Source organism: Pogoniulus pusillus, chromosome 5 (assembly GCF_015220805.1).
Source record: "Pogoniulus pusillus isolate bPogPus1 chromosome 5, bPogPus1.pri, whole genome shotgun sequence".
Lineage (NCBI taxonomy): Eukaryota > Metazoa > Chordata > Aves > Piciformes > Lybiidae > Pogoniulus > Pogoniulus pusillus.
In genome coordinates, this window is record NC_087268.1 from 9,835,194 (window position 1) to 9,861,793 (window position 26,600).

The 26,600-nt window shown below is 44.2% G+C and overlaps 1 protein-coding gene across 5 annotated transcripts in view; it reads right to left on the reverse strand.

Moving 5' to 3' along the window:
* Positions 1–6,874: 6,874 nt before the first annotated feature.
* ZPLD1 (zona pellucida like domain containing 1) overlaps positions 6,875–26,600 on the reverse strand; it is a 152,313-nt gene continuing 132,587 nt past the window's right edge. For all 5 annotated transcript variants that reach the window (XM_064143174.1, XM_064143169.1, XM_064143172.1 and 2 more), the window contains 6 exons: positions 20,518–20,615; positions 19,834–19,914; positions 18,042–18,213; positions 15,735–15,843; positions 10,077–10,106; positions 6,875–7,119 (listed from right to left, as the gene is read on the reverse strand). In XM_064143174.1, the coding sequence (XP_063999244.1) occupies positions 6,944–7,119; positions 10,077–10,106; positions 15,735–15,843; positions 18,042–18,213; positions 19,834–19,914; positions 20,518–20,615 (666 nt within the window). In that variant the 3' untranslated portion in view covers positions 6,875–6,943. The remainder of the gene's footprint in view (positions 7,120–10,076; positions 10,107–15,734; positions 15,844–18,041; positions 18,214–19,833; positions 19,915–20,517; positions 20,616–26,600) is intronic.

Genomic DNA, 26,600 nt, shown 5'->3' on the forward strand with positions numbered 1-26,600 from the left:
CTTGGTTACAAGGACTGGTTTAGACCCTAATTTTGAATAAAACACTTATATAGAATCATAGAATCACTGAGGCTTGACAAGACCTTTAAGATCATCAAGTCACACTTTCCACACCACACCTTCAAGTCTAGAAGTAGAGCTTATAACACTGGCATCTGAAATCTGGCTGGTCAGCAGCCTTTCTCAATTCGCCAACAGTAATTAGTTTACCCTCTTCACAAATTAAGTCATTCCAACAACTTTCCTGCCTTACATTTTCAATTTCACTGTCTCAAGGATGTGCTTCTTAGTTATACCAACATAGATTCGCTTAGGTTGGAAAAGACCTTCAGGAGCATTGATAATATTCTTTCAAAGATCAGTAAAGAGTTAATGAAGTAGTAAATAGCAGAAATGTTAAACAGCTTTTCAAAAGAGACATTTGGGTAAAGAGTCACAATACAATCCTGAAATCATCAGCTCATCAAACAGCCAGTCCAGCCTCTGATGTCTGTGCAGAGCTACTGTCTACATTTAGCTCATATCCAGGACTGAACTCAACAGTTGCTCTATTACCCAAGCCAGGAAAGGGGACAAGGAAAAAGAGAGGAGGGTAGTGGTTGGAAATGAAAACAGATTTAATGAAACAGCAAAATTAATTAAAATATTAATGCTACTAGAAAGCTATATTCAGCCCAGTGATCACAAGATAGAAAAGCAATCTGCAGTAGAAGCCTTCCTCAGCAAATCCCTCCAGGCATATAAACCCTTGAGAGGAGGAAGAACCCCTTTCTTCAGTAAACTGGAGGAAGAACCCCTGTCCTCAGTAAAGTGCCCCCTTTATAATGGGCATGGTGTTTATGGTATGGAACGTACCTGGTTAGCCAGCTCACGTCAGATGCAGCTTTTACCTCCCTCAGCCTGAGCTCCTGGCTGACTGGAAACTGGTAGCAGCCTGCATATCACAGCTGGGCCGTGATTCTATCTCAGAAAACTCAGGACAGCTGTTCTCTGCTGTTTTTTTCTACCACCATCGTGTTCCTGAAAAGTATGAGACAGCTCCAAGTGGCACAGAAATAAAACCCAGACATAACCTGGGGAGGAACCAATTTGCTCTACTTGGAATGTTGCCTAGTTTATCACAATACTCCTGCCTACGTATCCTCCAGCTGAAGAGGTGAGCTTAACAGGGTAAGGTGTGTTTGTGAAGCCTAAGAGATAAAAAGAAAGATATATTGCCTAGGGAAAGAAGTGTGAAATGTGATTTGCTTCCAGGTTCCCTTGCCAAGCCCCATGTCTCAAATACCAGCTGAATTTATCCAAAGCATTGGTGTGCACATTTCCAATTGGATATGCCATTTACTTCTTCTGAAGACAAGACCCCAGGAAATGTTGTCCCCTCTTCATAGATGCATTAAATTCTAGTGGATTTAGACCTTACCTTGAAGTCTTGCTTAGTTTCTTTGCTGCCTGGGTCACAAACCTGGGAATGTTTCAGGATGCTGTACTTACTTGCAGAACCATGACTTCTGTGCAGAAACTGCATTTCAATATATGGGCACTCCTAATAGGAGAAATTTTATTAGCAGAGACACTACTCTTCTAGTAATTCACTTAACACCTGTGAGAACTCCATTATGGATCTGGCCACGGCTCCTTCATCTAAAGGACAAAGTGTCTTCTTAATGCACTCTTCCATTTAAATCATGCTATCTCGAGTGCCAAAAATCCCTGCCCATTGCATGTAATTTATGGTTTCAATCTATTCCTCCTTCCCTCTCACCTTCAAAAAGGATAGTGTAACCTTCATGCACTCAACTTTTACCTAACCTGTTTCACCAAGCTTGTAAGGTCAAGAGTTATGACCTCTGTGTGCTCCTACATGCCTGTATACTCCTTTCAACCAAACCAAGATGCTACTGGTCAATCAATATGGGCAATCATCTCCCTGCAAGAAATACTTGGGTAGCCTAGCTCGAATTTTCACCTCCCAAGTAAAGGCCATACACAAAGCATTTCCACATCAGATCTGCAAATTAGTGAGCCTGGGTTTAGACATCATTTTCACTTGTGAATCTCCATGTTGTTTTATCAAGGAGGAGCAGGTGTTTGTCTCATTTAGAGTAATAGAAAGGCTTAAGATGGAAGTGAACTCGAAGACCATCTAGTTCCAACCTCTCTGCCATGGGCAGGGACACCTCCCACTAGACCAGATTGCTCAAAGCCTCATCCAGCCTGGTCTCCAACACTTCCACACAAGGTGTGCACAACTACACTGGGCAACCCTTTATTTCCATTCACATCTCACAACCCTCACAGTAAAGAATTTCCTCCTAATGGCAAATATAAATCTACCCTGCTCTGGTTTCAAATCATTTCCTCTTGTCCTCTCATCACAAGCCCTTATAAAACTCCACCTCCAGCACTCCTGTAGCCCCCTTTAGGTATTAGAAGACTACTATAAGGCTCCCCAGAGCCTTCTCTTCTCCAGGCTGAACAGGTCCAATTCCCTTAGCCTGTCTTCATAGGAGGGGTGCTCCAGCCCTATGATCATCTTTGTGGCCTTCCCGTGGACCCTCTCCAACAGCCCTAGTCTTTCAGTTTTACAGCTTGCAGTATCTGACCTTGATGAATGACAAAAACAAACACATTCAGTGTGTATCAACCTCAGTAATGACTCCTACAGACGAATGTAGGAACTCTATCAATTGGCTTAACTGATGTAAAATTACCCTTTGCTAACAAATGATTTCCACTCATGGAAAAGTTACTTAGAATCATAGAATCAACCAGGTTGGAAGAGACTTCCAAGATCATCCAGTCCAACCTAGCACCCAGCCCTAGCCAGTCAACTAGACCATGGCACTAAGTGCCTCAGCCAGGCTTTTCCCAAACACCTCCAGTGACAGTGACTCCACCACCTCCCTGGGCAGCCCATTCCAATGCCAATCACTCTCTCTGGCAACAACTTCCTCCTAACATCCAGCCTAGACCTACCCCGGCACAACTTGAGACTGTGTCCTCTTGTTCTCTTGCTGATTGCCTGGCAGAATAGACCAACCCTCACTTGGCTACAATCTCCCTTCAGGTAGTTGTAGAGAGCAATGAGATGACCCCTAAGCCTCCTCTTCTCCAGGCTAAACAACCCCACAAAGAACATCATCTTATCTGGTTCTTCACAAAAACAAACCACTCTAGAACCATAGAATTGTTTCAGTTGGAAAAGACCTCTAAGATCACAGAGTCAACCCAGCACCACCATGGCCATTAAACCATGTCCCAGAGTGCCACATCTACACGTTTTTTTTCAACACCTCCAAGGATGGTGACTTCACCACCTCCCTGGGCAGCCTGTTCCAATGCCTGATCACTCTTTCAGGAAATAATTTTGTCCTAATATCCAACCTAAACCTCTCCTGGTATGATTTCAGGCCATAACTTAAACTACTGCAAGAAAAACACACTGCATATTACACTAGAAGGTAATAGCTCTGATTTTTGTGATAAGGTGCCCAGGCCTCAAAAAGTTTGATCAAGGTGTCTTTAATTACTGCAACTTTCTCCCCTCTCTCTAAAAGCAATTAACTGTCTTCCCAGAAACACAGAAATTGAAATAGGACAAGTTTGATTGTGCAACACTTTCTCCCCCCTCCCTCCCCTAGTCTTAATCGAATGATGTGAGATTTGTGTTAGAAGAAGTCTTTCCCTCAGCCTGGCAGACAAAAGCACACCAGTTTCTAATAGCTGGTGAGAGAAGCTGGGCACATCCACATGAGAAATAATCGTTTTTAAAGTACTAAAGATGACAATTAACTGTTGGAACAATTTACTACGAATGGTAATGGCTATCTCCATCACTGGAAAATTTCAGCCTAAGCTGCTGGTTATGAAATAGTAATTACATTAATGGAATTTTTGTGGTAGTCTTTATGAGTAAATTAAAATAGATTATCTGAATTTATTTATTCCCCAGACTGCAATATAAATCTCCAAAGCTTATCGGTCCCCTTTAAAGGCCACTAAATCTATACTTATATTAACTTACCTTATATATTGAAAGTCCTTAACAAACTGACTTTTAAAAGCACAGAATTACAGAATGGCAGGGGTTGGAAGGGACCTCTGGAGATCACCGAGTCCAATTGCCCTGCCTGTGCAAGATCACCTAGGGCAGGCCACACAGGAACATGTCTCATCAGGTTTGGAAAGTCTCCAGAGAAGGAGACTTCAGAAGCTCTCTGGGAAACCTGTTCCAGTGCTCCAGCACTCTCACAGCAAAGAAGGTTTTCTAAATGCTGAAATGGAACTTCCTGTGCTCCATCCAAGTTGTATCCATTGCCCCTTGCACTACCACAGGGCACCAATGAAAAGAAATCAGTCCCATCCTTCTGACACCTACCATTTAAATACTGATAGGCATTGATGAGATCAGTCTGCTCCTCTCCAGGATAAAAAGACCCATTTCTCAGTCTTTCCTCTTAAAAGAGATGTTCTAATCCCCTGATTATGTTTGTAGCCCCTTTCTGTACCTTCTCCAGCAGTTCTCTGTCCTTCTTGAACTGGGAAACCCAGAACTGGACACAGTATTGCAGACGTGGCCTCACCAGGGCAGAGCAGAATGGGAGAAGAACCTCCCTAGACCTGCTTGCTACATTCTTCTTGATGCAGCCCAGGATGCCATTGGTGTTCTTGGCCAAAAGGGCATACTGCTGGCTCATAACTATACTGCTACCCACCACGACTCCTAAGTTTATCTTTGTAGAATAAGGTCGCTGAAAGCAGGTAAAAAATGGTAACCATTTGACAGGAGGAGGAAAGCAGTTCAGACAAAGCATCCACTCTGGTATGTTTCAAACAATTTTATTAAACAATCATGTTTTACATGTCATCAGACCTAACCCCTGAAGTGCAAAAATGTTTCTGAGGTATTAAGACTGGAGGAAAACAGGCACAGCATTGGTTGTTAGGGATACCACATTACAGCACGCTTTGGGAACAAGAGGCCTTTATACAGCATTTGCAGGATCAGAGAAAACTGAGCACAAGTCTGCATTTGTCTTTATTCCTCAGAGCCAAAAAAGCCCTGATGATCAGACAGTTGCATCACGTCAATGCAAACACAGATACTGTTAACAGAGGATGATGATAAATATCAATGAGGTGTTTCTAGGCCAGTATGTACAGTACATGAAAAATGAAATTTCACTGCTGTATGTGTGACCAAAAATCCCAACTGGCTATCCAGTCCAGCTTAATATACATTGTGTCTATGGTAGCCTCTCTATTACCACTCGCCCCCACTCATGGCCTGTTATCCTTCTAGTTGCCCTCTTCCCCTCATCCATAGAGTGAAGAAATCTAATCGATGCCTCATATCTGCTAAAGAAACAAGTATTGATCTGCAGCTCTTTATGTAGGGGAAGTGATCGTGCTCCTGTACAAGGCACTGGTGAGGCTGCACCTCGAGTACTGGGTTCACTTTTGGGTCCCTCACTACAGGAAGGACATTGAGGTGCTGGAGTGTGTCCAGAGAAGGGCAACAAAGCTGGTGAAAGGTCTGGAGAACAGGTCTGGTAAGGAGCAGCTGAAGGAACTGGGATTGTTTAGTCTGAAGAAGAAGAGGCTGAAGAGAGACCTCTATAGTAACTCCCTGAAAGGAGGTTGTAGTGATGAGGACTTCTCCCTAGTATCAGGTGATAGAATGAGAAGAAATTGTCTGAAATTGTACCAGGGAAGGTTTAGGTTGGATATTAGGAAAAATTTCTTTCCTGCAAGAGTGGTCAGTCACCAGAATTGGTTGACTAGGTGTGAAGTCACCATCACTGGAGGTGCTCAAGAAATGCATAGACATGGCACTCTGGGGCATGGTTTAATGGCCATGGTGGTGTTAGGTTGATGGTTGGACTTGATCATCTTAGAGGTCTTTTCTAACTGAAACAATTCTACGATGCTACATAGAAAGGGAAGCCTTATCAGAGAACTGCAAAACTCACGTGGCAAAAGTAGTTTCTTATAAATTAGGATATTAAAGACAGTTTGACTCAACTGCCAAATCATGCTACAAATACAATTCTGTGAGGAAAATTCAGGCACTACTTCTTTGTAGTAGCTTACCTCTTCAAGGAGTCAAGGAGGAATGGAATACTTTTCCCCTTGGAGCATTTCCCAGGGTCAGGATTTGACTGAAGAATTTGCAGATGTGGCAGTTGTGTGCAGAATTAACTTCCTGCTGAACATTAGTTAGATTGAAAACTCTCACTGATTCTCAATTATTTTGCTGGATTTCCTTTTTCCACCTGAAGAACTACAGCATTGTTCCCTGGGACCAACTGCAGTTTGTTCTAAGCTCTGACTCAGGGACAACTTGGCAAATGATGTCCTCCACATGATGTCATTAATTAGGTGGAAGATACAGCCAAGGAAACATTTAGAAGGAAATAAGCAAATGTTCTGTATTCTAAGTCCCTCTGGGGTCATTTTTAGCCAAGATAGAGAAAACAAAGTTCCTCTTGAGACATTTGTTTTCCTCAAATTTCTAAAAGGTACCATGACAAAACAGAACTGATAATTATCTTAGCAGGTGTTTATGAACTTCTGAATGTTTCTTAATGTGCCAGATTTTGTGTAAGAATGGCCTGCTTGGAAAGGTTCTTACCTTCAGCATCTTCAGCTTTGAGACCTTATTGGAAAGCTGGAGACACAAGCTCTGTTGTCAGCACACTCATGGGCTTAATGTTGTAGAGTCTGATCACAAACACAATTGAGATTCCTGTCATCTTCTAGGATTGTTACCAATATCACTGCTCTTTACCTACACAACAACATCTAGCAAGTCTACAAATATAGGATAGCTGGAACAGAAACTGGAAACAGGTGGAGCACTACCTTGTTTTTTTTTAGTGGAACCATATTTCATGGACAAGAAAGGCAACTCCAAAGAAAAAGTGCAAGTTAATTATCACTTTTAGTTGAAGACTGGGTTTCGGATGCCACTCAAGCCTGAGCTGCTGGGCCACTTCCTGTGCAGAAGAGTCAGAGACCACACAAAAAAGAAAATGCTTGTGATTCCTAGAACAACAATGCCTGAAATGAGTGCACTGGTGACTGCATTCAGCTGGAAAGGAGGTCCACTGGGATGAGCTGCAAGGAGAACAGAAATGCACAGTTAAGATCCGGCTCAAATTCCTCAGCAGCTTCAAGTATTTCTGTCATTCCATCACAGCACCCTGGATACAGAATAATTGCAATGAAGAAACTAAAACTGTACTTCAGAATGAGCACTTCTCTCCTTGCATAAAGCTCATCTAAGTATACTTTGAAAAGAGTTATTAGTTCTTTCAATATTCATCATGCTGGGGCATAAAGACAACAAATATACTTCTAAGGCATAATCTCTCATGTGCTTCTCACCAACCTTGACAAGACTATCACTGTCCAAGAACCATTAAGGCAGAGGTATAAGGATTTGTGACCTAATTGAGTTATTTTAAGGCTTTATTCCTTGATGCAATTGGTCACATCTCAATTCAAAGTGTAGATAAATCCTTAGTAGGTATCAGGGACCAGATGTCTGAGCTACCCCAAGCTTGCTTTCACACCTTCACTGAACATTTAACTTGTTTTTCAGTTCTTGGGTAGAAGTAACGTATGTACTGTCTAACATAGCTCAACAGGATGTTCATGGATCAATTCCTGAACACTGGCACACATATCCAGCCTGGAGCATTTTTTCCAGAAGGAGGTAAAAAAACCTCTTGGAGTGGTAGGTGCTACTTAAAGCACCAGTGTGTCTTTGCCTAAGAGGTGTGTTTGCCACTACCAGGGCTGAGAGTGAGGTGAAAAAACAGCACAGCTTCTATGTGGGTAACCAGACTGCTCTTCCTAGAAGCAACCACCTACTCTCAACATCATCAACCTCTCCATGCAAAGCCTGAATAAAGCTTTGTTGATGAGGTTGCTCTCTACTATTCAATGCTGGGCTGTCTCTGACCTTGCCATCTCTCCACAGCAGCAGCAATTCCATCTTGCTCTACTACCACTACACTCTCCACTGGGATGACAACCAGCACAGGAAAGTCTGTTGCTCTGAGATGGAAAGAGAGGGCTGATGATTTTGTTGGATGAGAGGTACAGGTGACAGTTTAACACAGCAATCTAGTTAGGAACACACCAAGGAGAAATTTCTTACAGAGAACAAAGGTAGTTGCTTTCATGTGGTCTGAATTGAGAAAAGGACTCAACTTAGTCTACAACTGAGCGAACAAAGTCCACAACTAAGTGTCCATAGCAATAGAGTCCAGGGAACAGGAGGGGTTGCTTCTGCACCCAGTCCCGTCATGAACAAGTAAGAGGTAGAACGGTCCAAGGGACAACTTTGTTGCCTTGACCATCATTTTTCTTAGTCATTTGCTACTCCTTGTTACCAGCAGAGAACAGTAACAGATAGGGTGAAACAAATCCTCCAAGCGCCCAAAGGAGAAGCATCCTACAGTGCAGAAACCTGATCTCTCCTACAGCCTATTGCCTTCATTGCCCTAGCAGACCACAACTTCTATCCAAGCTTCTCATAGCTTTTTTACATGGTTAAAATTCAGGAAAAAGGAGCTGAAGCAAATTCACAGTATCACAGTATCATCAGGGTTGGAAGAGACCTCACAGATCACCAAGTCCAACCCTTTACCACAGAGCTCAAGGCTAGACCATGGCACCAAGTGCCACGTCCAATCCTGCCTTGAAGTGCCCCAGGGACGGCGACTCCACCACCTCCCCGGGCAGCCCATTCCAGTGTCCAATGACTCTCTCAGTGAAGAACTCTCTCCTCACCTCGAGCCTAAATCTCCCCTGATGCAGCTTGGGGCTGTGTCCCCTCGTTCTGGTGCTGGCCACCTGAGAGAAGAGAGCAACCTCCTCCTGGCCACAACCACCCCTCAGCTGTGAACAGAGATGGATTGCACTGTAACAACCTTTCTGCTACCCTACTTCTGCACGGCATAAGCATTTTTTACTTTTTAAGTCTGATTTTGCATCTGGTAGTTGAAATGTTCCTTCACAGCAGTACTGTCACAGCAGTAGATTTTCATTTCAATTCCATCACAGGAATTCAAAGTTGCCATGTTAGTGGGACGGGGTAGACAAATAACAAACTCATAGATTGGTAGGAGTTGGAAGGGACCTCTAGAGATCAAGCCCAATCAACCTGCCAAAGCAGGATCACCTAGGGCAGGCCAGACAGGAACATGTCCAGTCAGGTTTGGAAAGTCTCCAGAGAAGGAGACTCTACAACCTCTCTCAGCAGCCTGTTCCAGCACTCTGGCACCCTCATAGGAAAGAGGTTTTCCCTCATGCCAAGTTGTAACTTCCTGTGTTCCAGTTTGTATTCATTGCTCCTCGTTCTACCACAGGACACCACTGAAATGAAGCTGGCACCTCCTTCTTGACACCTGCCTGTCAGATATTTACAGGCACTAATAAAATTAAATTTATATTCAATTAATTAAATTTAAATTAAACTGAGCATTCCAGATTTACTAATTGCTTGCTTCCTGTCATGGCAGCACTGACTGATTTCAATGACCAAAATAAAGGGAGCAAATAAAAATAAGCAATAAAGCAACATTCCAGCTCAGTGCATAGAGCTGAAACAAAATGGTTGGCTCATCTCAGAGGCTGAGGGAGCTGGGGTTGTTTAGCCTGGAGAAGAAGGGGCTCAGGGGGGACCTCATTGCTGTCTAAAACTACCTGAAGGGAGGCTGTAGCCAGGTGGGGGTTGGTCTCTTCTGCCAGACAACCAGCAACAGAACAAGGGGACACAGTCTCAAGTTGTGCTGGGGGAAGTCTAGGCTGGATGTTAGGAGGAAGTTCTTCACAGAGAGAGTTATTAGCATTGGAATGGGCTGCCCAGGGAGGTGGTGGAGTCACTGTCCCTGGAGGTGTTCAAGCAAAGCCTGGCTGAGGCACTTAGTGCATGGTCTAGTTGACTGGCTAGGGCTGGGTGCTAGGTTGGACTGGATGATCTTGGAGGTCTCTTCCAACCTGGTTCATTCTATGATTCTCCCATAAAGCCATTTTTATGTTTCCTGGAATTCTGATGAACTTACCAAGCTGTGAGTTGTTGGTTGGAGTCTCATCTGTACAAAACAAAACAAGAGATGCATTATATTTTACAAATACCTCTGCCTACCTCCTCCCCTCCTTGCAACACAAAAACCAGCAGCCTTATTTTCAAAACAGATCACATACACTTGCAACATTGACCAGTAGCTTTTAGCATCTCTGATAAAACAAGGACACCTATTACAAATATTTAATTATATGGCTTTGCTTCATTTATACCAAACTACTTAGTATATAACCCCAAAAATCCAAAGCCCACCTTAATGCAGGAATGTCTTAATTAAAAAGGTGTCCAGCTCTGTTCTGTGCCATAAGCACACTATTTTGTACAAATCATTTCACTGTTAATCACATTACAAGGATATTTGATGTAAGGAAAAAAAAACAACCTCAGTTGTCCAAAGAAAAAAATACATCAGTGACCAGAAACGGCTACAAAAATCAAAACTGTCCTTTTCCCAGGCTCATTTTTCCCTTAAGAGTTACACAGTCGTATTCTAGTCAGGGAAACATTTGTATTTTCACAGGATCACAGGATATTAGGGGTTGGAAGGGACCCAAGGAGATCATCGAGTCCAACTCCCCTGCCAGAGCAGGACAATCCTATCTAACACAGAGCACAAAGAAATGTATCCAGACAGGCCTTGAAAGTCTCCAGAGAAGGAGACTCCACAACCTCTCTGGGGAGCCTGTTCCAGTGCTCTGGGACCCTTACAGTACAGAAGCTCCCCCTTGTGTTGAGGCAGAACCTCTTGTGCTGCAACTTACACCCATTGCTCCTTGTCCTGTCACAGGGAGCAGTGAGCAGAGCCTGTCCCCCCTCTCCTGGCAGCCTTCAGATACTTATAAACATTTATCAAATCCCCTCTGAGTCTTCTTTTCTCCAGACTAAACAGCCCCAGGTCCCTCAGCCTCTCCTCATAAGCCATGCCCTCCTGTCCCCTAATCATCCTCGTTGTCCTCCGTTGAATCCTCTCCAGCAGATCCCTGTCCCTCTTAAACTGGGGAGCCCAAAACTGAACACAGTATTCAAGATGAGGTCTCACCAGGGCAGAGTAGAAGGGAAGGAGAATCTCCTTTGATCTGCTAGACACACTCTTCTTAATACACTCAGGATCCCATTGGCCTTCTTGGCCACAAGGGCACATTACTGTGCCATGGTCAACTTGTTAGCCACCAGGACCCCCAGGTCCCTCTCCACAGGACTGCTCTCCAGCAGATCACCTCCCAGCCTGTACTGGTGCAGTTTATCCTTGTTGAACTTCATCTGGCTCCTCTGTGCCCAGCTCTCTGTCTGCCCAGGTCTCTCTGGATGGCCTCACAGCCTTCAGCCATATCAGCCAAGCCTCCTATCCTGGTGTCGTCAGCAAACTTGCTGAGCAGACACTCTGTGCCCTCATCAACATTATTGATGAAGATGTTGAACAGGACTGGCCCCAGCACTGATCCCTGGGGGACTCCACTAGTCACACCCCTCCAGCTGAACCTGGCACCATTGATCACCACCCTCTGAACTTCATCTTGCAACCAGTTGCTAATCCACCTCACTGCCTGCTCTTCCATCCCACACTTCCTCAGCTTGCTCACTTGGCAGCCTCAGTTTTCACTTGTTTACCATTGTCCATTTCAAAATTATGTTTTTCATCAATACTTTTGCTTTTGGGGGGCAACTTGTAAGCACAACTCACATATGCATTTATTTTGAGCAGCTGTCTTCTAAGCTTAAGTGAGACATCTATCAAAAGCTTCACGGTTTCACCTTCACAAGTAGATGCCTGCTTTGTTTCTAAACACAGAGACTAAAACGTTTTCTTCTGTGTATGACTCCTGCAATTGCTTATTTTGGAGTAATAAACAAGAATGAAGGTCCTTTGGAAAGAATAACATAGTAGGTTAGAGGAGACCTCTAAATGTCATCTAGTTCAACTCTCCTGCAGTAAGCAGGGACATCCCCAACTAGATCAGGTTGCTCAGAGCCACATCAAGTCTAACTTTATGAGGCCTCCACAACTTCTCTGGGCAACCTGTCCCAGTGTGTTACCACTCTCCTAGTAAACAACTTTCTCCTGAGGTCAAATCTAAATCCACTCTGCTCTAGTTTAAAAACAGAACATAAGTAAGAAAGTGTTAACAATTAGTTCAGAAGCATGCAGGAGAAGGCCCATTACTCATCTGCAGCAGTACTGTCACAGTAGCTGCATAAATAGCTCTGTGACCAGAACAAGTGTTGACTAGAGTAATGGGGAGACCTGGATAACTTGAGGCGTCTCTGCAGACATCCATGTGCACAAGACCAGCTCTGGGACACATACAGCACCAACCTCAAAAAGGGAACTGAGGGGCTGCACATCCCTATAGCAACTGCAGACCTAGTGCTGACATGCATACCGCAGTGAAGCAGACAAAGCAGGTTTGGTGGGCTCTATACAAATGTTTCTGTACTAAATCTGGACCAGAATTGCTCCCAAAAATAGTATCAGCACCTCCATGCAGCATCATACCAAAGGAAGATAGTATCGCATCTCAGCAGTTCTCATTCAAATCTGTCCAAGCTCTTTCATGACTTTCCCCTTTTTCTTTCCCTAGATATTAGGAAACACATCTTCACTGAAAGGTTTACCAAACACTGGAATGGTCTGCCCAGGGCAGTGGTGGTGGAATTGCCACTCCTGGCTTGTGGACCTGGTGCTTGGGGACATGGTTTAGTGGTGATCTAGCAGTGCTGGGCCAAAGGTTGTCCTGGATGAACTTGAAGATTTCTTCCAGCCAAAGATATACTGTGATTCTGTGACTACAATATTGATGAACCTCACATTTTTCATGTGCTTTCCTTCACAATGGGAAGGGACAGTGGGAGGAGATACTAATTTCCTCTTTCTGCTCCAGAAGAGTGAAGTACAAGTTAAATTAAGGGATTTGCCCAATGCCACTCAAGACATCTGTGGCAGAGTTTAGAACTGAATCACTTTTTCTTTTTCAGAGTACTCTTCATCAAACCATCCTTCCATTCACAGGAGCAGGATACTTCTCAAAAGCATGCTAGGCAGATGCAGAAATACCATAGAACCATCAAGGCTGGAAAAGACATCTAAGATCACCACATCCAACCATGAACCCAATAGCAGCATGCCCATCAAGCCATGTCCTGAAGTGAAGACATGGGTCTACTGTTCTATTTCTAACCTTAAAAACTTTGACCATGTACTTTGAGTGAAAAACACCTCAAAAAATGAAGTCATTTTCCTTTTCCAGCCTTATTTATGTTTTCATTTTAAAAAAGCCCAACAACAACCTCAACAGTTGGCAAAAAATTCTAAACCCATTTATCCTTTCCTGCAGGTCACTGAACACCTGTGAATAGGTCTTTTTATTTGAAATTGCACAGTATTTACAAGTAACTGATGGGTATCTTTTGGTTTGGGGGAGTTTTTAATAGTAAAACACTTTTACCATTTTTAATAGTAAAAATAACATTCACAACATTTCAATCATAAGCTGTACTGCCTAACAGAGGATGCTCACATAACAAGCTTTACCTAATTTCAATTCCTTGCCTAAGGCAGCATTTCTCTAGCACACAGGTTTAAGCAAATTTAACACTCATTTCCCCTAAGTTCCCATGTGTGCAACTTTAAAGTTAGTTCTTGCCACTTTTTCTTGGCTAATCAGATAGCAGTGACTGAAGTGGGATCATATATAATGCAAAATGCCCAAACAAACTCAACTAATTTTCATTGCAGAAATGTTGCTCTTAACAGAGGGTATTTGTTCTAAAAAATGGTCTCTTGCTAGATGGTTCCCTATTCTGAAGTGTCAGGTATCCTCTTGGTGTATGTAGGCACAACCACTTTGCACATGAAGAAGGATTTTATTCTCAGGTGTTTCAATTATTTTTTTCCTAGGTAGGATTTACTAAATCTCAGACTGCTGAGATCAGTTGCTTGACTGCACTTGAGTGTAAGTATCTGTAAACAGAATGCCTTAAACTTTTCCACCTATTTTTCTCTCTGTTATTTTGCCCACAGTAATCGCATAAAGTCTCCTCTCAGGCTGCAGGTTGCATTCAGAAGTGCACTTAAGAAAACCCTAACCAACAAGCAAACCCCAACAAAAGAAAAACCAAACCCCATCCAAACAACAAACCTCTCATGAAACAACCACTCTCCCACCAACAACCTCCCACACCCACAACCAACTCTGTAACAACAACCAACCCCCCACCAATAACCAAACCCTCCGCTCACAACCAACCCCCACCCAGCAACCAAACCCTCACCAACAAACTTCCACCAAAACCCAACACCCCCACTCACAACCAAACCCTCACCAACAAACTCCCAACAAAACCCAAACCCCCCACTCACAACCAGCCCCCACCCAACAACTAAACCCTCACCAACAAACTCCCACCAAAACCCAAACCCCCCACTCACAACCAGCCCCCACCCAACAACTAAACCCTCACCAACAAACTCCCACCAAAACCCAAACCCCCCACTCACAACCAGCCCCCACCCAGCAACTAAACCCTCACCAACAAACTCCCGTCAAAACCCAAACCCCCTACTCACAACCAACCCCCACCCAACAACTAAACCCTCACCAACAAGCTCCCACCAAAACCCAAACCCCCCACTCACAACCAACCCCCACCCAACAACTAAACCCTCACCAACAAACTCCCACCAAAACCCAAACCCCCCACTCACAACCAGCCCCCACCCAACAACTAAACCCTCACCAACAAACTCCCATCAAAACCAAACACCCCCACTCACAACCAATCCCCACCCAACAACCAAACCCTCACCAACAAGCTCCCACCAAACCCCAAACCCCCCACTCACAACCAGCCCCCACCCAACAACCAAACCCTCACCAACAAACTCCCATCAAAACCCAAACCCCCTACTCACAAGCAACCCCCCCAACCGACAACCAACCCCCAAACAACAACCACCAAGCAACCAAACTCCCAACAACAACCAAACCCCTCACCCAACAACCAAAAAATACCCCAACCAACCAAGAATAACAAAGCCACACAAGAAACCAAACCACACAACCTTGGATATCAAAATGGAAATCATGACATTTCACCCTGGATTTCAGAGAGTAGATTTTGACCCAGCTCTGGTTAGAATTTACAGTGTGTCTGCCTTATTTCCTCCTTAAAGCTAAGGGCTAAGCACTGCATGTAATCATTTTATGTAACACTTACATAAAAACCCACAGGTGAAACTGGAAGAAATGGTGAATAGAAAGTGACAGCAAATATTCATTAGCTGTCCAAATTAAATTGCAGCACTGAAATTCCATTAACTTCAGTGAAACTTGACAAAAGAGGGGAAGAAAGAGAGCAAGAAGCCAGATCACCAAGTCTGAGCTTTTATAATGGCCTTATAAACACGACAGTATCCAACAGTGATTTTGCTGGGGTAGGGACGAAGCATGTCAGAACCAAACAGGTATTAGCACAAATTTTCTATCAAACTCCAACAGCAAGGGGAAAAAAATACCCAGAAAACTCATGGAGCATCCACCCTTTCTTTAAGTCACTGCAAATTTATATTGAGCTGTAAAACATTTCCCCAGGTTTCTGAAATTCCTGAAGTCCATAGAAAAGGTTTGCTCATTCCTACCACTCCTTGTAATGATGGGGCCAGCAGAGATCACAGCATTGCCAGAGGTGCTCTGAGGGGTCCAAGTTGTCCTCCCACCAACATCTCTTCTTTCTCTGTTACTGCAAATCTGAGTGGTTATTAAAACAATCACAGTTTCAGAGTCGAATGAAATTATTACTCTTCTGTTCTTCCTGCTTTAATGTAAACTATTTTATAAGCAATGCTACAACATAGATTTTATTTCTTAGCATGCATTAAATTACTTTGCAATAAAAATAGTTGCAATATTCCCTAGAAGTATGCCTTATAAATGCCTGGCTTCTCTTGTATTTTGCCACACTTCATTTACAGAACTACACTGCTATTGTGTACAAGATCCATCTAACAGGATATTAAATTTTCAGGAGTTAATTTCCCAAAGCTTTGTTTACAGACAGTTTTCCCCAACAAATGTGTTTTGCTTGAGTTGGGATAGACAACATCACACAATCACAGAAAGTCAGGGGCTGGAAGGGACCTCAAAAGCTCATCCAGTCCAACTCCCCTGCCAGAGAAGGATCATCTATACCAGATCACACAGGAATGTACCCAGGCAGATCTTGACTATCTCCCGAGGGGGAGACTCCACAATGCCCCTGGGCAGTCTGTTCCAGTGTTCTGTCACCCTCACAGGGATACAATATTTCCTCGTGTTTCCATGGAACTTCCTAGGCCTCAACTTCCACACGTTGCCCCTTGTCCTATCATTAGGCATCACTGAGAAGATCCTGGCTCTGTCCTCATGACACTCCACATCTTCATAAACATTGATGAGGTCACCTCTCAGTCTCCTCCTCTCCAAACTACAGAGCCCCTGCTCCCTCAGACTCTCCTCATAAGGGAGATGTTCCACTCCCTTAATCCTTTTCTTGGCTCTTCACTGCACTCTCTCAAACAGTTCCCTGTCCTTGAACTGAGGGACCCAGAACTTGACACCAGATTCCAGATGCAGCCTCATCAGAGTAAATGGGGAGGTGAACCTCTCTCAACCTACTAACTACATCCCTTATAATACACTCCTGGATGGCATTTGCCTTTTTGGCCACAAGAGCACACTGCTGGCTCATGGTCAACCTCCAATCTAGTAGGATACTCAGGTCCTGTTCCACTTCACTGCTCTCCAACGGGTCAGTCCCCAGCTTATACCGATACCTGGGGTTATTCTTTCCCATATGCAAGACTCAACACTTGCCCTGGTTGGATTTCATTAAGTTTCTCCCTGCCCAGCTCTTCAGCTACAACCCCTTCTCTAGCAAGCTTCATGAGTTCAAGTTCACACATTTTCTGAAGAGTTCTACATAATTATGACCCACATTCACAGAATCACAGAGTTGTTTTGGTTAGAAAAGAACTCCAAGATCACTGAATCCAAGCATCAACCTAACACCGCTGTGGCCATTAAACCATGGGCCAAAGTGCATGTCTCATGGTTTCTAAAACAGTCCCCATCACTCTTGTAAATCTGAAGATCATCTTTATCATAGATTCATAGAATGGCTTGGAAGGGACCTCAAAGATCATCTAGTTAGAACCTCCCTGCAATAGGTAGGGGTACCTTTGATTAGGTTAGATGGCTCAAAGCCTTGTCCAACCTGGTCTTGAATACCTCCAGGGAGGGGGCATCCACAACCTCCCTGGGCAGCCTGTTGCAGTTTCTCACCACACTTGCTGTAAAGAATTTCTTTCTAATATCCAGTCTAAATCTCCCCTATTCTAGCTTAAATCTATTTCCTCTCATCTTATCACTACATGCTCTTGTAAAATTCCCTCCCTAACACTCTTGTAGCCCACTTCAGGTAGTGGAAGGCCTCTATAAGGTCTCCCTAGAGCCTTCTCTAGGCTGAAGAGCCCCAACTCTCTCTCAGCCTGTCCCCACTGGGGAGGTACTCCAGCTTTCTGGTCATCTCTGTGGCTCTGCTCTGGACCTCCTACCTATGGCTCTGCTCTGGACCTGTTCAATGTCCTCCTTGTGTTGGGGTGCCCAGAACTGGATGTAGTACTTCAGGTGGGGGGGGTCTCAAGAGAGCAGGATATTCAAAGCAATTCTATTCTGAGATATTTCTATTCATCCACTGTGAGTGTGGACACCTTGTTTCTTAGCTGTTAGAAAGAATAAGAATACCCAATCTGATGCACAAAAAAAAACCCCAAACCTATTCTTACTCTACAAATCACCTTCATTCTATGCCATCCAATCTTCCACAGTATTTGTCTGCAAAGTACCTCCAGCATTGCCTATTTTAGACAAGAGATAGTTAGCAGCCTCTTCTGTCCACTGAAACTTACTGGCACAAGAAAGGGGCAGTCATCTGCTCTGCACAGCTTTGTCACACAGTGAAGGAAGACTGTAGACATCTTCTGGTTCTTGTGCTTCACAAAGCGAAACACCTCAAAGGAGAACCGGCCCATCTGGCTCTTGCCATTTTCAATGATAGTTGTCTGTGGGTCCTTGTCACAGCTATTTTTTGTAGAGAAGATTAAAAATAAGAAGCAGCTGTATTTGCATTTTGAACCCCCTGACTGAGAATAAGCAACTTCAGCAGCAAGATGAGTACTTTAGGTCCTTGGAATAAAACTCCACACCTTCATGTCATGTGGGCAGCAACAACCTGTGTGTTGGGCTGCACAGTCCTGTGCTGAAATGAAATTCATAGGGCCCTATGGGAGAAGGCTTGATTTTGACAAGAGGTCAGATATGGCCTTTACTTTTTTGTTTACCCATGTCTGTAATGGGGTCAACAACAATTTCCCATAGCTCAATGTGCAATTCAAGCTCTTTTCTATGAGGCAAATTTTCTGTAGTCAGAGCCTGGATTCATAGAATCACAGAATGGCTTGAGTTGGAAGGGACCTGAAAGATCATCTAGTTGCAACCCCTCTGCCATGGGCAGGGACACCTCCCACTAGACCAGGTTGCTCAAAGCCTCATCCAGCCTGGTCTTAAACAATTCCAGAGAGGAGGCATCTGCAAAGTCACTGGGCAACCTCTTCCAGTGTCTCACCAACCTCATAACGCAGTACTTCTTCCTAATGTCCAATCTAAATCTACCCTGCTCTAGTTTAAAAAACATTGCCCCTATAGCATAACTCTGTTTTGTTTTGCAACATAACAGCTATAACCACAGTACCATTTAATTCCAGTGCCCAAAGAAACTTGAGGCCTACAGCAAAAAGTAATCAGGGCTGTTAACTGGTATAGACAGGTAACTCCAGCAAGTGCCACAGCTAAGATTTAACCTGAGATACTGCCAAGATGCTTTTCAGAGTTCTAACTCAAATAAATGTTATTGCTGGGAGTAAAAGCAGCAGCATCTATTTATCTGTCATCATTTGCTTAACTGCTTTCCCAAACTGGAGTCTATGATGCTTTATATCACTGTCATTCATCACAAGAGCACCTTTGTTGAAATAAAGGCCACCTTTGTTATCCAGTATGCATGTTTATGGTATCTCTCCTACAAGCATTTCAAAGATATGCTTCTCTACCTTCATGATTCTTATACTTTTGCACTTGCTTCTGTGATTATGCCCACAAACAAGATAAATCCTGACATGTTATCTGTAAGCCTAACCTTTGGTCCTCCCTGCTAATACCACCATAGAATACCACCATAGTCCAACCATCAACATAAGACAACCATAGCCAGTAAAACACATCCTGAAGTGCCATGTTCACGTGTTTCTTGAACACCTCCAGGGATGGTGACTCCAACACCTCCCTGGGCAAACTATTCCAATGCCTGACCACTCTTGCAAGAAATAATTTTTTTCTTACATCCCATCTAAACTTCCCCTGCCACAACTTCAGGCCATTTCCTCTCACCCTATCACCTGATACTAGGGAAGAGAAGAGATAGATCCCCACCTCACTCCCATCTTCTATCAGGTAGTTGTAGAAAGCAATGAGGTCTCCCCTCAGACTCCTCCATACTAAACAACCCCAGTTCCCCTAGCTGCTCTTGATAGGGCTGGTTCTCTAGACCCTTCATCAGCTTAGGCATTCCAGACAGTTCAGAAGACCACTACTGTTTTTTTTTAAGGAAGGACCCACAAAATATTGGCTTTTCACAGGACCTACCTGAAAAAGAGATCGTATCGAAGTTCATCACTAGGATTACCAGATGGTGTAGTGTAACAGTAGTCCATCAAAACATTCCACCTGCACAGAGAGCAAGAGCAAAGTGACAGATGAGGGGAACTGACAATGTAATAATGAGAGTGGAGAATGAGTGAGATAAGATCAAAGGGCAGTGTAGGCAAGCATGCAAACTGGCAATGCAGGCTGCGACATTGAAGCTGAGCTACTGCATTTAACAGGGCACGTACAAGATCTGCGTTCCACATGCATCACCTGCTTCTTCCCACCACTTACACTCAGCAGCATAGCACAGCAGGAATCAAATCATTTGGTTCCACACAAGTTAACCTCCTCTCAGAAGTCACGGCCACATAGAACTAGAAATCAAAACCAGGCCACTTTGCAAAGCTCTGCAGTTTCTCACTGATCTTACAGAGGCCCTTTCTCAAATAACAGAAATACAGGATGCAAAGAATAAAACAGGAAAACTTCCCTAATGAGGACAGCAGCAAGATAGGCATTCGTCATCAAGCTGCTGATAGCCTCTAGCTTAGAGCAGTGATTATCAAACCATTATTTTGGCATACCAAAGGTTATGAAGAAAGACAGTTGCTTCTAAACCAGAGAAAAACTGCAACACCAAGAGCCAAAGAGCAAGCAAGGAAAGAGCATCCTTTAGAGTACCTGCCATCCAGGTTGGTTGCTCTTACAGCTGCATATATTTTGGTTTTCAAAGGTAAACCTGTACTTGGGATGAGGAGTTGCTGGCTGTAGGTTGAATCCTGAAAAAAACAAACAAAACATTGTCTCAATTAACCAGAAATGCCACCCATCTGCATCCACAGACTGAATGGCCATCTAATTTTTGTGACCTTTCTATGTAAGAGAGTAATTTACTTTGTCCTCCATAAGGGGAGAAGCAAAATGCAATGCTAGAACATTAGCTTACGAGTTTGTCTTTAAAGATCAGTGAAATTTGACTGGCCTTACCTGTGAAACTCTTCTGGGGATTCTGTTTTAGAGAATCATAGCATTGTCTTGGCTGGAAGAGGCCTCAAGATCCTCAAGTCCAATCATTGACCGAACACCATGGCCATTAAACCATGTCCCAGAGTGCCACGTTCACATATTTCTTGAACACCTCCTGGGATGGTGACTGCACCGCCTCACTGGGCAGCCTGTTTCAATATCTGACTACTCTTGCAGCAAAGATATTTTTCCTAATATGCAACCTAAAGCTCCCCTGGCACAATTTCAGGGCATTTCCCTTCATCCTATCACCTACATCATTCCCTGATACATCAGCAAGTCTCCTGAAACTGATAGGCAAATGTGGGAGCTACTCTGGATTTCTGAATGAGAAGGTTAAGTGGGCTCTCACAGTGTACCCTTTCCCAGGTAAGGTTGTTCAGCTTTCTTGATTTAGTGGAGATACCAATGTCAGCAGGTTTTATCTATTTGAAGCAGCAGTCTGGGAGAACAGGTACAAGGGTGGTGACACACTGGGACAGATTGTCCAGAGGAGTTGTGCATGTCTCATTCCTGAGACTGTTGAAGATCAGCCTACATAAGTCTTTGAGCAAACTGGTCTAGTGGGAGGTGCCCCTGCCCATGGCACAGGGGGTTGGAACTAGATGATTTTTAGGATCCCTTCCAAGTCCCATGACTGGAGTGTGGTTAGTGATTGCTGCAAGTTCTTCAGAAGCGACAAGAGGGGAACGGGAGGGGAAGGGAGGGCAGAGGTGTTGCCCTCTATGCTAAGAAATTGATTGAATGTGAAGAGCTGTCCCTAAAGAACAGCCATGAGCAAGTCAAAAGCATATGGGTTGGAATTAGAGATCAAGGCAAGAAGAGAAACCTTGTGGTCAGAGTCTACCATAGGCCTTCCAGTCAAGAGCAGCCTAGGGATGAAGCATTTCTAATCCAGCTACAGGAAGCATCATGTTCACAGGCCCTTGTCTTGATGAGGGACTTCAACTGCTCTGGCATTGGCTGGAAAATCAAGGCATCGAGCTGTAGGCAATCCAGGAGGCTCCTGGAGTGCCTTGGCAATAACTTCTTGAGACAGGAAATAGACAACCCTACCCAAGGAGATGTAATACTGGATCTGTTGGTCACCAATGTAGGTGAGCTCACCAGCGATGTCAAGATTGGAAGCAGCCTAGGCTGCAGTGATCATGCATTTGTGGAATTTGCAGTACTAAGGGTCACAAATCGATCAAGGAGCACAGTCAGGACCTTGAATTACACACAAACAAAATTCCAGCTCTTCAAGGAGTTAGTCAGTAGGAAATGGTCCTCAGGGACACCACAGCAGAACAGAGCTGGCAGATCCACAAGGAATGAAAGAGATCTTGATTCTTAGGTGCAAGAAATGTAGCAAGGAACTGAAGAGGCCATCCTGACAGAGTTGAGATCTGCTGGTCAAGCTACAAGGCAAGAAGGAGCTGCACCATCAGTGGAAGCAGGGCCAGGTATCCTGAGAAGGGATGCTGCCCAATTGTGTAGGGATGAGCTCAGGAAAGCCAGGGTATAGTAGGACCTGATCTTGACAAGGCATGTGAAGAATAACAAGAAGTGCTTCTACAGTTATCTTTCATCTAAGAAACGGAAGGTTAAAGTGTCTCTCCCTGAAGAGCAAGAATGGTGAGCTAGTAACAACAGATGAGGAGAAAGCTGAGGTTCTCAACAACTGTTTTTTCTCAGTGTTCACTGTAACCTTTCTCCCAACACCTCTCAAGTTTAAAAAAAAAACACAGGATGGGGATAAGGGCAGGAAAGTCCCTACACTGTTCCTGAAAACCAGGTTTGTGACCATCTGAGGAACTTGAACATGCACAGGTCTATGAGACCTGATGAGAGGCATCCCAGAGTCCTGAGAGCATTGGCTGATGTAGCCACCAGTCGCAATATCTCCATGGAGAAAGACCTCGGAATCCTGGTGGTCAGCAAGTTCTGCATGGGACAGCAATGTGCCCTTGTGGCCAAGACAGTCAACTGCATCCTGGAGTACATCATGAAAAGTGCATCCAGCAGGCCTAGAGAGGTTTTTCTCCACCTCTACTCTGCCCTAGTGAGACCACACAAGGAATACTGTGCCAAATTTTTGGCTCCCCAGGTCAGGAGAGACAGCGACCTGCTGGAAAGAGTCCAGTAGATAGCCATGAGGATGACTGGGGGACTTGAATATCTCTTCTATAAAGAGAGACTGAGAAACTTGGGGCTGTTTAGTCTGGAGAAGAGAAGACTGAGATGAGATCTTACCAATATGTACAAATATCTGGGGATGGGGCCAATCTCTTTTTGCTGGTCAGCAGCAATAAGACAAGGGGCAATGGCTACAAACTGGAGCACAGAAGGTTTTACCTCAACATGAGGAGAAACTTCTTTGCAGTGAGGGTGACAGAGCACTGGAACAGGCTGCCATGGGGAGTTGTGGAGTCTCCTTCTCTGGAGACTTTCAAAACCCACCTGGATGCGTTCCTGTGCAGACTATTCTTGGTGATCCTGCTTTGGCAGGGGAGTTGGACTCGACGATCTCTGGAGGTCACTTCTAACCTCTAGGGTTCTGTGACTCTATGATCTGATAAGTTCTGGCAGTCAAGTGAAGTCCCTGGTGACTGGAAGAAGGGGCACATTACATCCATTTTTGAAAAGGGTAGAAAGGAGGACCCTGGGAACTACCAACCTGTCAGCCTGACCTCTCTGCCTGGAAAGATCATGGAGCAGATTCTCCCAGAAGCTCTGACAAGGGATACAGAAGACAGGGAGGTGATGAAAGACAGCCAACATGTCTTCACTAAAGGCAAGTCCTGCCTGACAAATCTAGTGGCTTTCTACGATGGAGAGACTACAGCAGTGGACAAGGGATGACCTATGGAAAGGTCTTTGACACGGTTCCCCACAAAATCCTATGTGCTAAGTTGGAGAGATATGGATTTGACTGGTGAAGTCCAGATGGAGAACAGTGCCAAGTGGTGTCCTTCAGGGGTCCGTACCAGAAGCTGTACTGTTTAATATTAATTATATAGACAGTGGGCTTGAGTACAAGTCTGTAGAAAACACCAAGCTGACTGGTGCTGTTGATAAGATGGAAGGACAAGATGTCATCCAGAGGGGCCTTGATAGGCTGGAGAGGTGGGCCCAGGTGAACATTGTGAGGTTCAACAAAACCAAATGCAAGGTCCTTCACCGGGGTTGGAAAGCAGCCCTAAGGAAAAGGACTTGCTGATGCTGGTGGATGGGAAGCTGGACACGAGCAGACAGTGTGTGCTCACAGCCCAGAAGGCCAGTCACATCAAGTGCTGCATCAGAAGTGTGGCCAGCAGATGGAGAGAGGTGATTCTGCCACTTTGTTCTGTTAAGACCACAGATGCAGTACTGTACCCAGCTCTAGAGCCCTCAATTATGAATCAATATAGGTCCAGAGGATGGCCACAAAAATGATCAGGGGGCTGTAATACCTCCGCAGCAACGGTAGGCTGAGTTGTTCAGCCTGGAGAAGAGAAGATTCCAGGGAGACCTAATAGCCTTCCAGTACCTGAAGGGGACCTGCTAGAAGAGTGGAAATGGACTGTTTGCAAAAGCTCACTGTGATAAGACAAGGTGCAATGGTTTTACACTAGAGAAGAGTAGATTTAGGCTGGACATTAGGAGGGTGTTCTTCACCGTGGCAGTAGTGGAACTGGTTGCCCTGAGAGGTAGTTGTGGGCCCTGCCCTTGGAGATATTCAAGGTCAGGTTCAGTGGCTCTCTGGGCAACCTGATCTATTGGAGGAATCCCTGATCACTGCAAGGGGGTTGGGCTAGATGACTTCTGGAGGTCCCTTCCAACCCAAACCATTCTATGATTCCATGTAGTATTTGAGGAAAAAAAAGTGCTCAGTACAAGCATCAATAGCACTGATACCTGTTTGCAGAATTGGGCCCTGAAAGGCACCAAATGTGGATGTCAGTGCTTGTCCTGAAAAAAACTGAGACATTTGTCAACCCCTACCCTGCCTCATCTTTCTGCTCCCAGGTTTACATAAAAAAATGAGAGCAGGATATTCTTCATTTTAACAGATTAGAGGTTGTTACTTGGAGCTCTGCTCTGCCAAACAAACATGGAGTTGGTTTTTTTTCCCCCAAAGCATGCCATTGGAAAAAAAAAAACCATCCTGTTACAATATTTATAGCTCATTATGTTCAAAGCATAAAACACTGACTTTTAAATCAGATGCATGAATTATAGCTCTGCATCACGTTGGCACGAATCACAATGCAAAACAAAACAAAACAAGGAGAAAAAGAGGGATTCATAATTCACCAGAAAAAAAAAAAAAAAAAAGATGCCTGATGGATTGAAAATCTGATATTTAAATCAGGTATTTAAAATGTATGAATAAAAACGTTAATCAACATGAACACATCATTTCCTGGATTAATGTTAAGTAGAGGTCTGCGCGTTTTTCATGGTTTACTGTCACCAGCCATATTTAGGTAATAAAAGGTTTTACAATAATGTACATTCAACTTAAATCACTTAACATATGTGGAATAAGTGGTAGTTGAATGCTGTGGAAAATATTTAACCCTTAAAAATCTTGAAAGCCCTTAAAAAATGGGGAAACGACTACAGCAGGAACAAATTTTACACCCCTCGCTACAATTACAGTTGATCAAAAGACCCTGATGAGGCTTGAACGTAAAAATACAGCAGCAAAAGTGATAGTTTGATGCTGAGGGAACAGGTTTGGAATATTTTTACAGAACTCTGCAGAGTACTATCAGTATTACTTACCTATAGACACGTACACACACATAAACGCAGTAGCACATGCACACACGGGCAAGTACAGTAGAAGCAAACACAAGAAGGTGTTCAGAGAAGAGCAACAAAGCTGGTGAGGGGCCTGGAACACAAACCCTATGAGGAGAGGCTGAGGGAGCTGGGGTTGTGCAGCCTGGAGAAGAGGAGGCTCAGGGGTGACCTCATTGCTGTCTACAACTACCTGAAGGAAGGCTGTAGCCAGGCTGGGGTTGGTCTCTTCTGCCAGGTAACCAGCAATAGAACAAGGGGGCACAGTCTCAAGCTGTGCCAGGAGAGGTCTAGGCTGGATGTTAGGAGGAAGTTCTTCCCAGAGAGAGTGATTGGCATTGGAATGGGCTGCCCAGGGAGGTGGTGGAGTCGCCGTCCCTGGAGGCGTCCAAGCAAAGACTGGATGAGGATCTTAGTGCCATGGTCTAGTTGGCTAGATAGAGCTGGGTGCTAGGTTGGACTGGATGATTTTGGAGGTCTCTTCCAATCTGGTTGACTCTATGATTATTACTACAACTGATTTGTCACATGGCTTTGCAACAGAAAGCCAGAGCTTCATATCGAGAAACTAGATAAACACTGAACAAAGAGACTGTGTATCATGGAGTCACAGAAGCATTTGGATTGGAAAGGACCTTCAAGATCAAGTAGTTCCCATCCCACTGATGTGGGCAGGGACACCTCCCACTAGACCAGGTTGCTAAAAGCCTTATGCAACTTAGTTTTGAACAACTCCAGGGAGGAGGCATCCATCACCTCCTTGGGCAACCTGTTTTATTGTCTCACCACCTTCATTATAAAGAATTGCTTCCTAATATCCAGTCTAAATCTCCTGTCTTCAGCTTCAATTCATTCTCCCTTCTTCTATCACTACAAGTTGTTGTAAAAACTTCCTCCCCAGCTTTCCTATAGCCCCCATCAGGTACTGGAAGGCTGCTATAACATCTGCCTGGAGTCTTTTCCTCTCC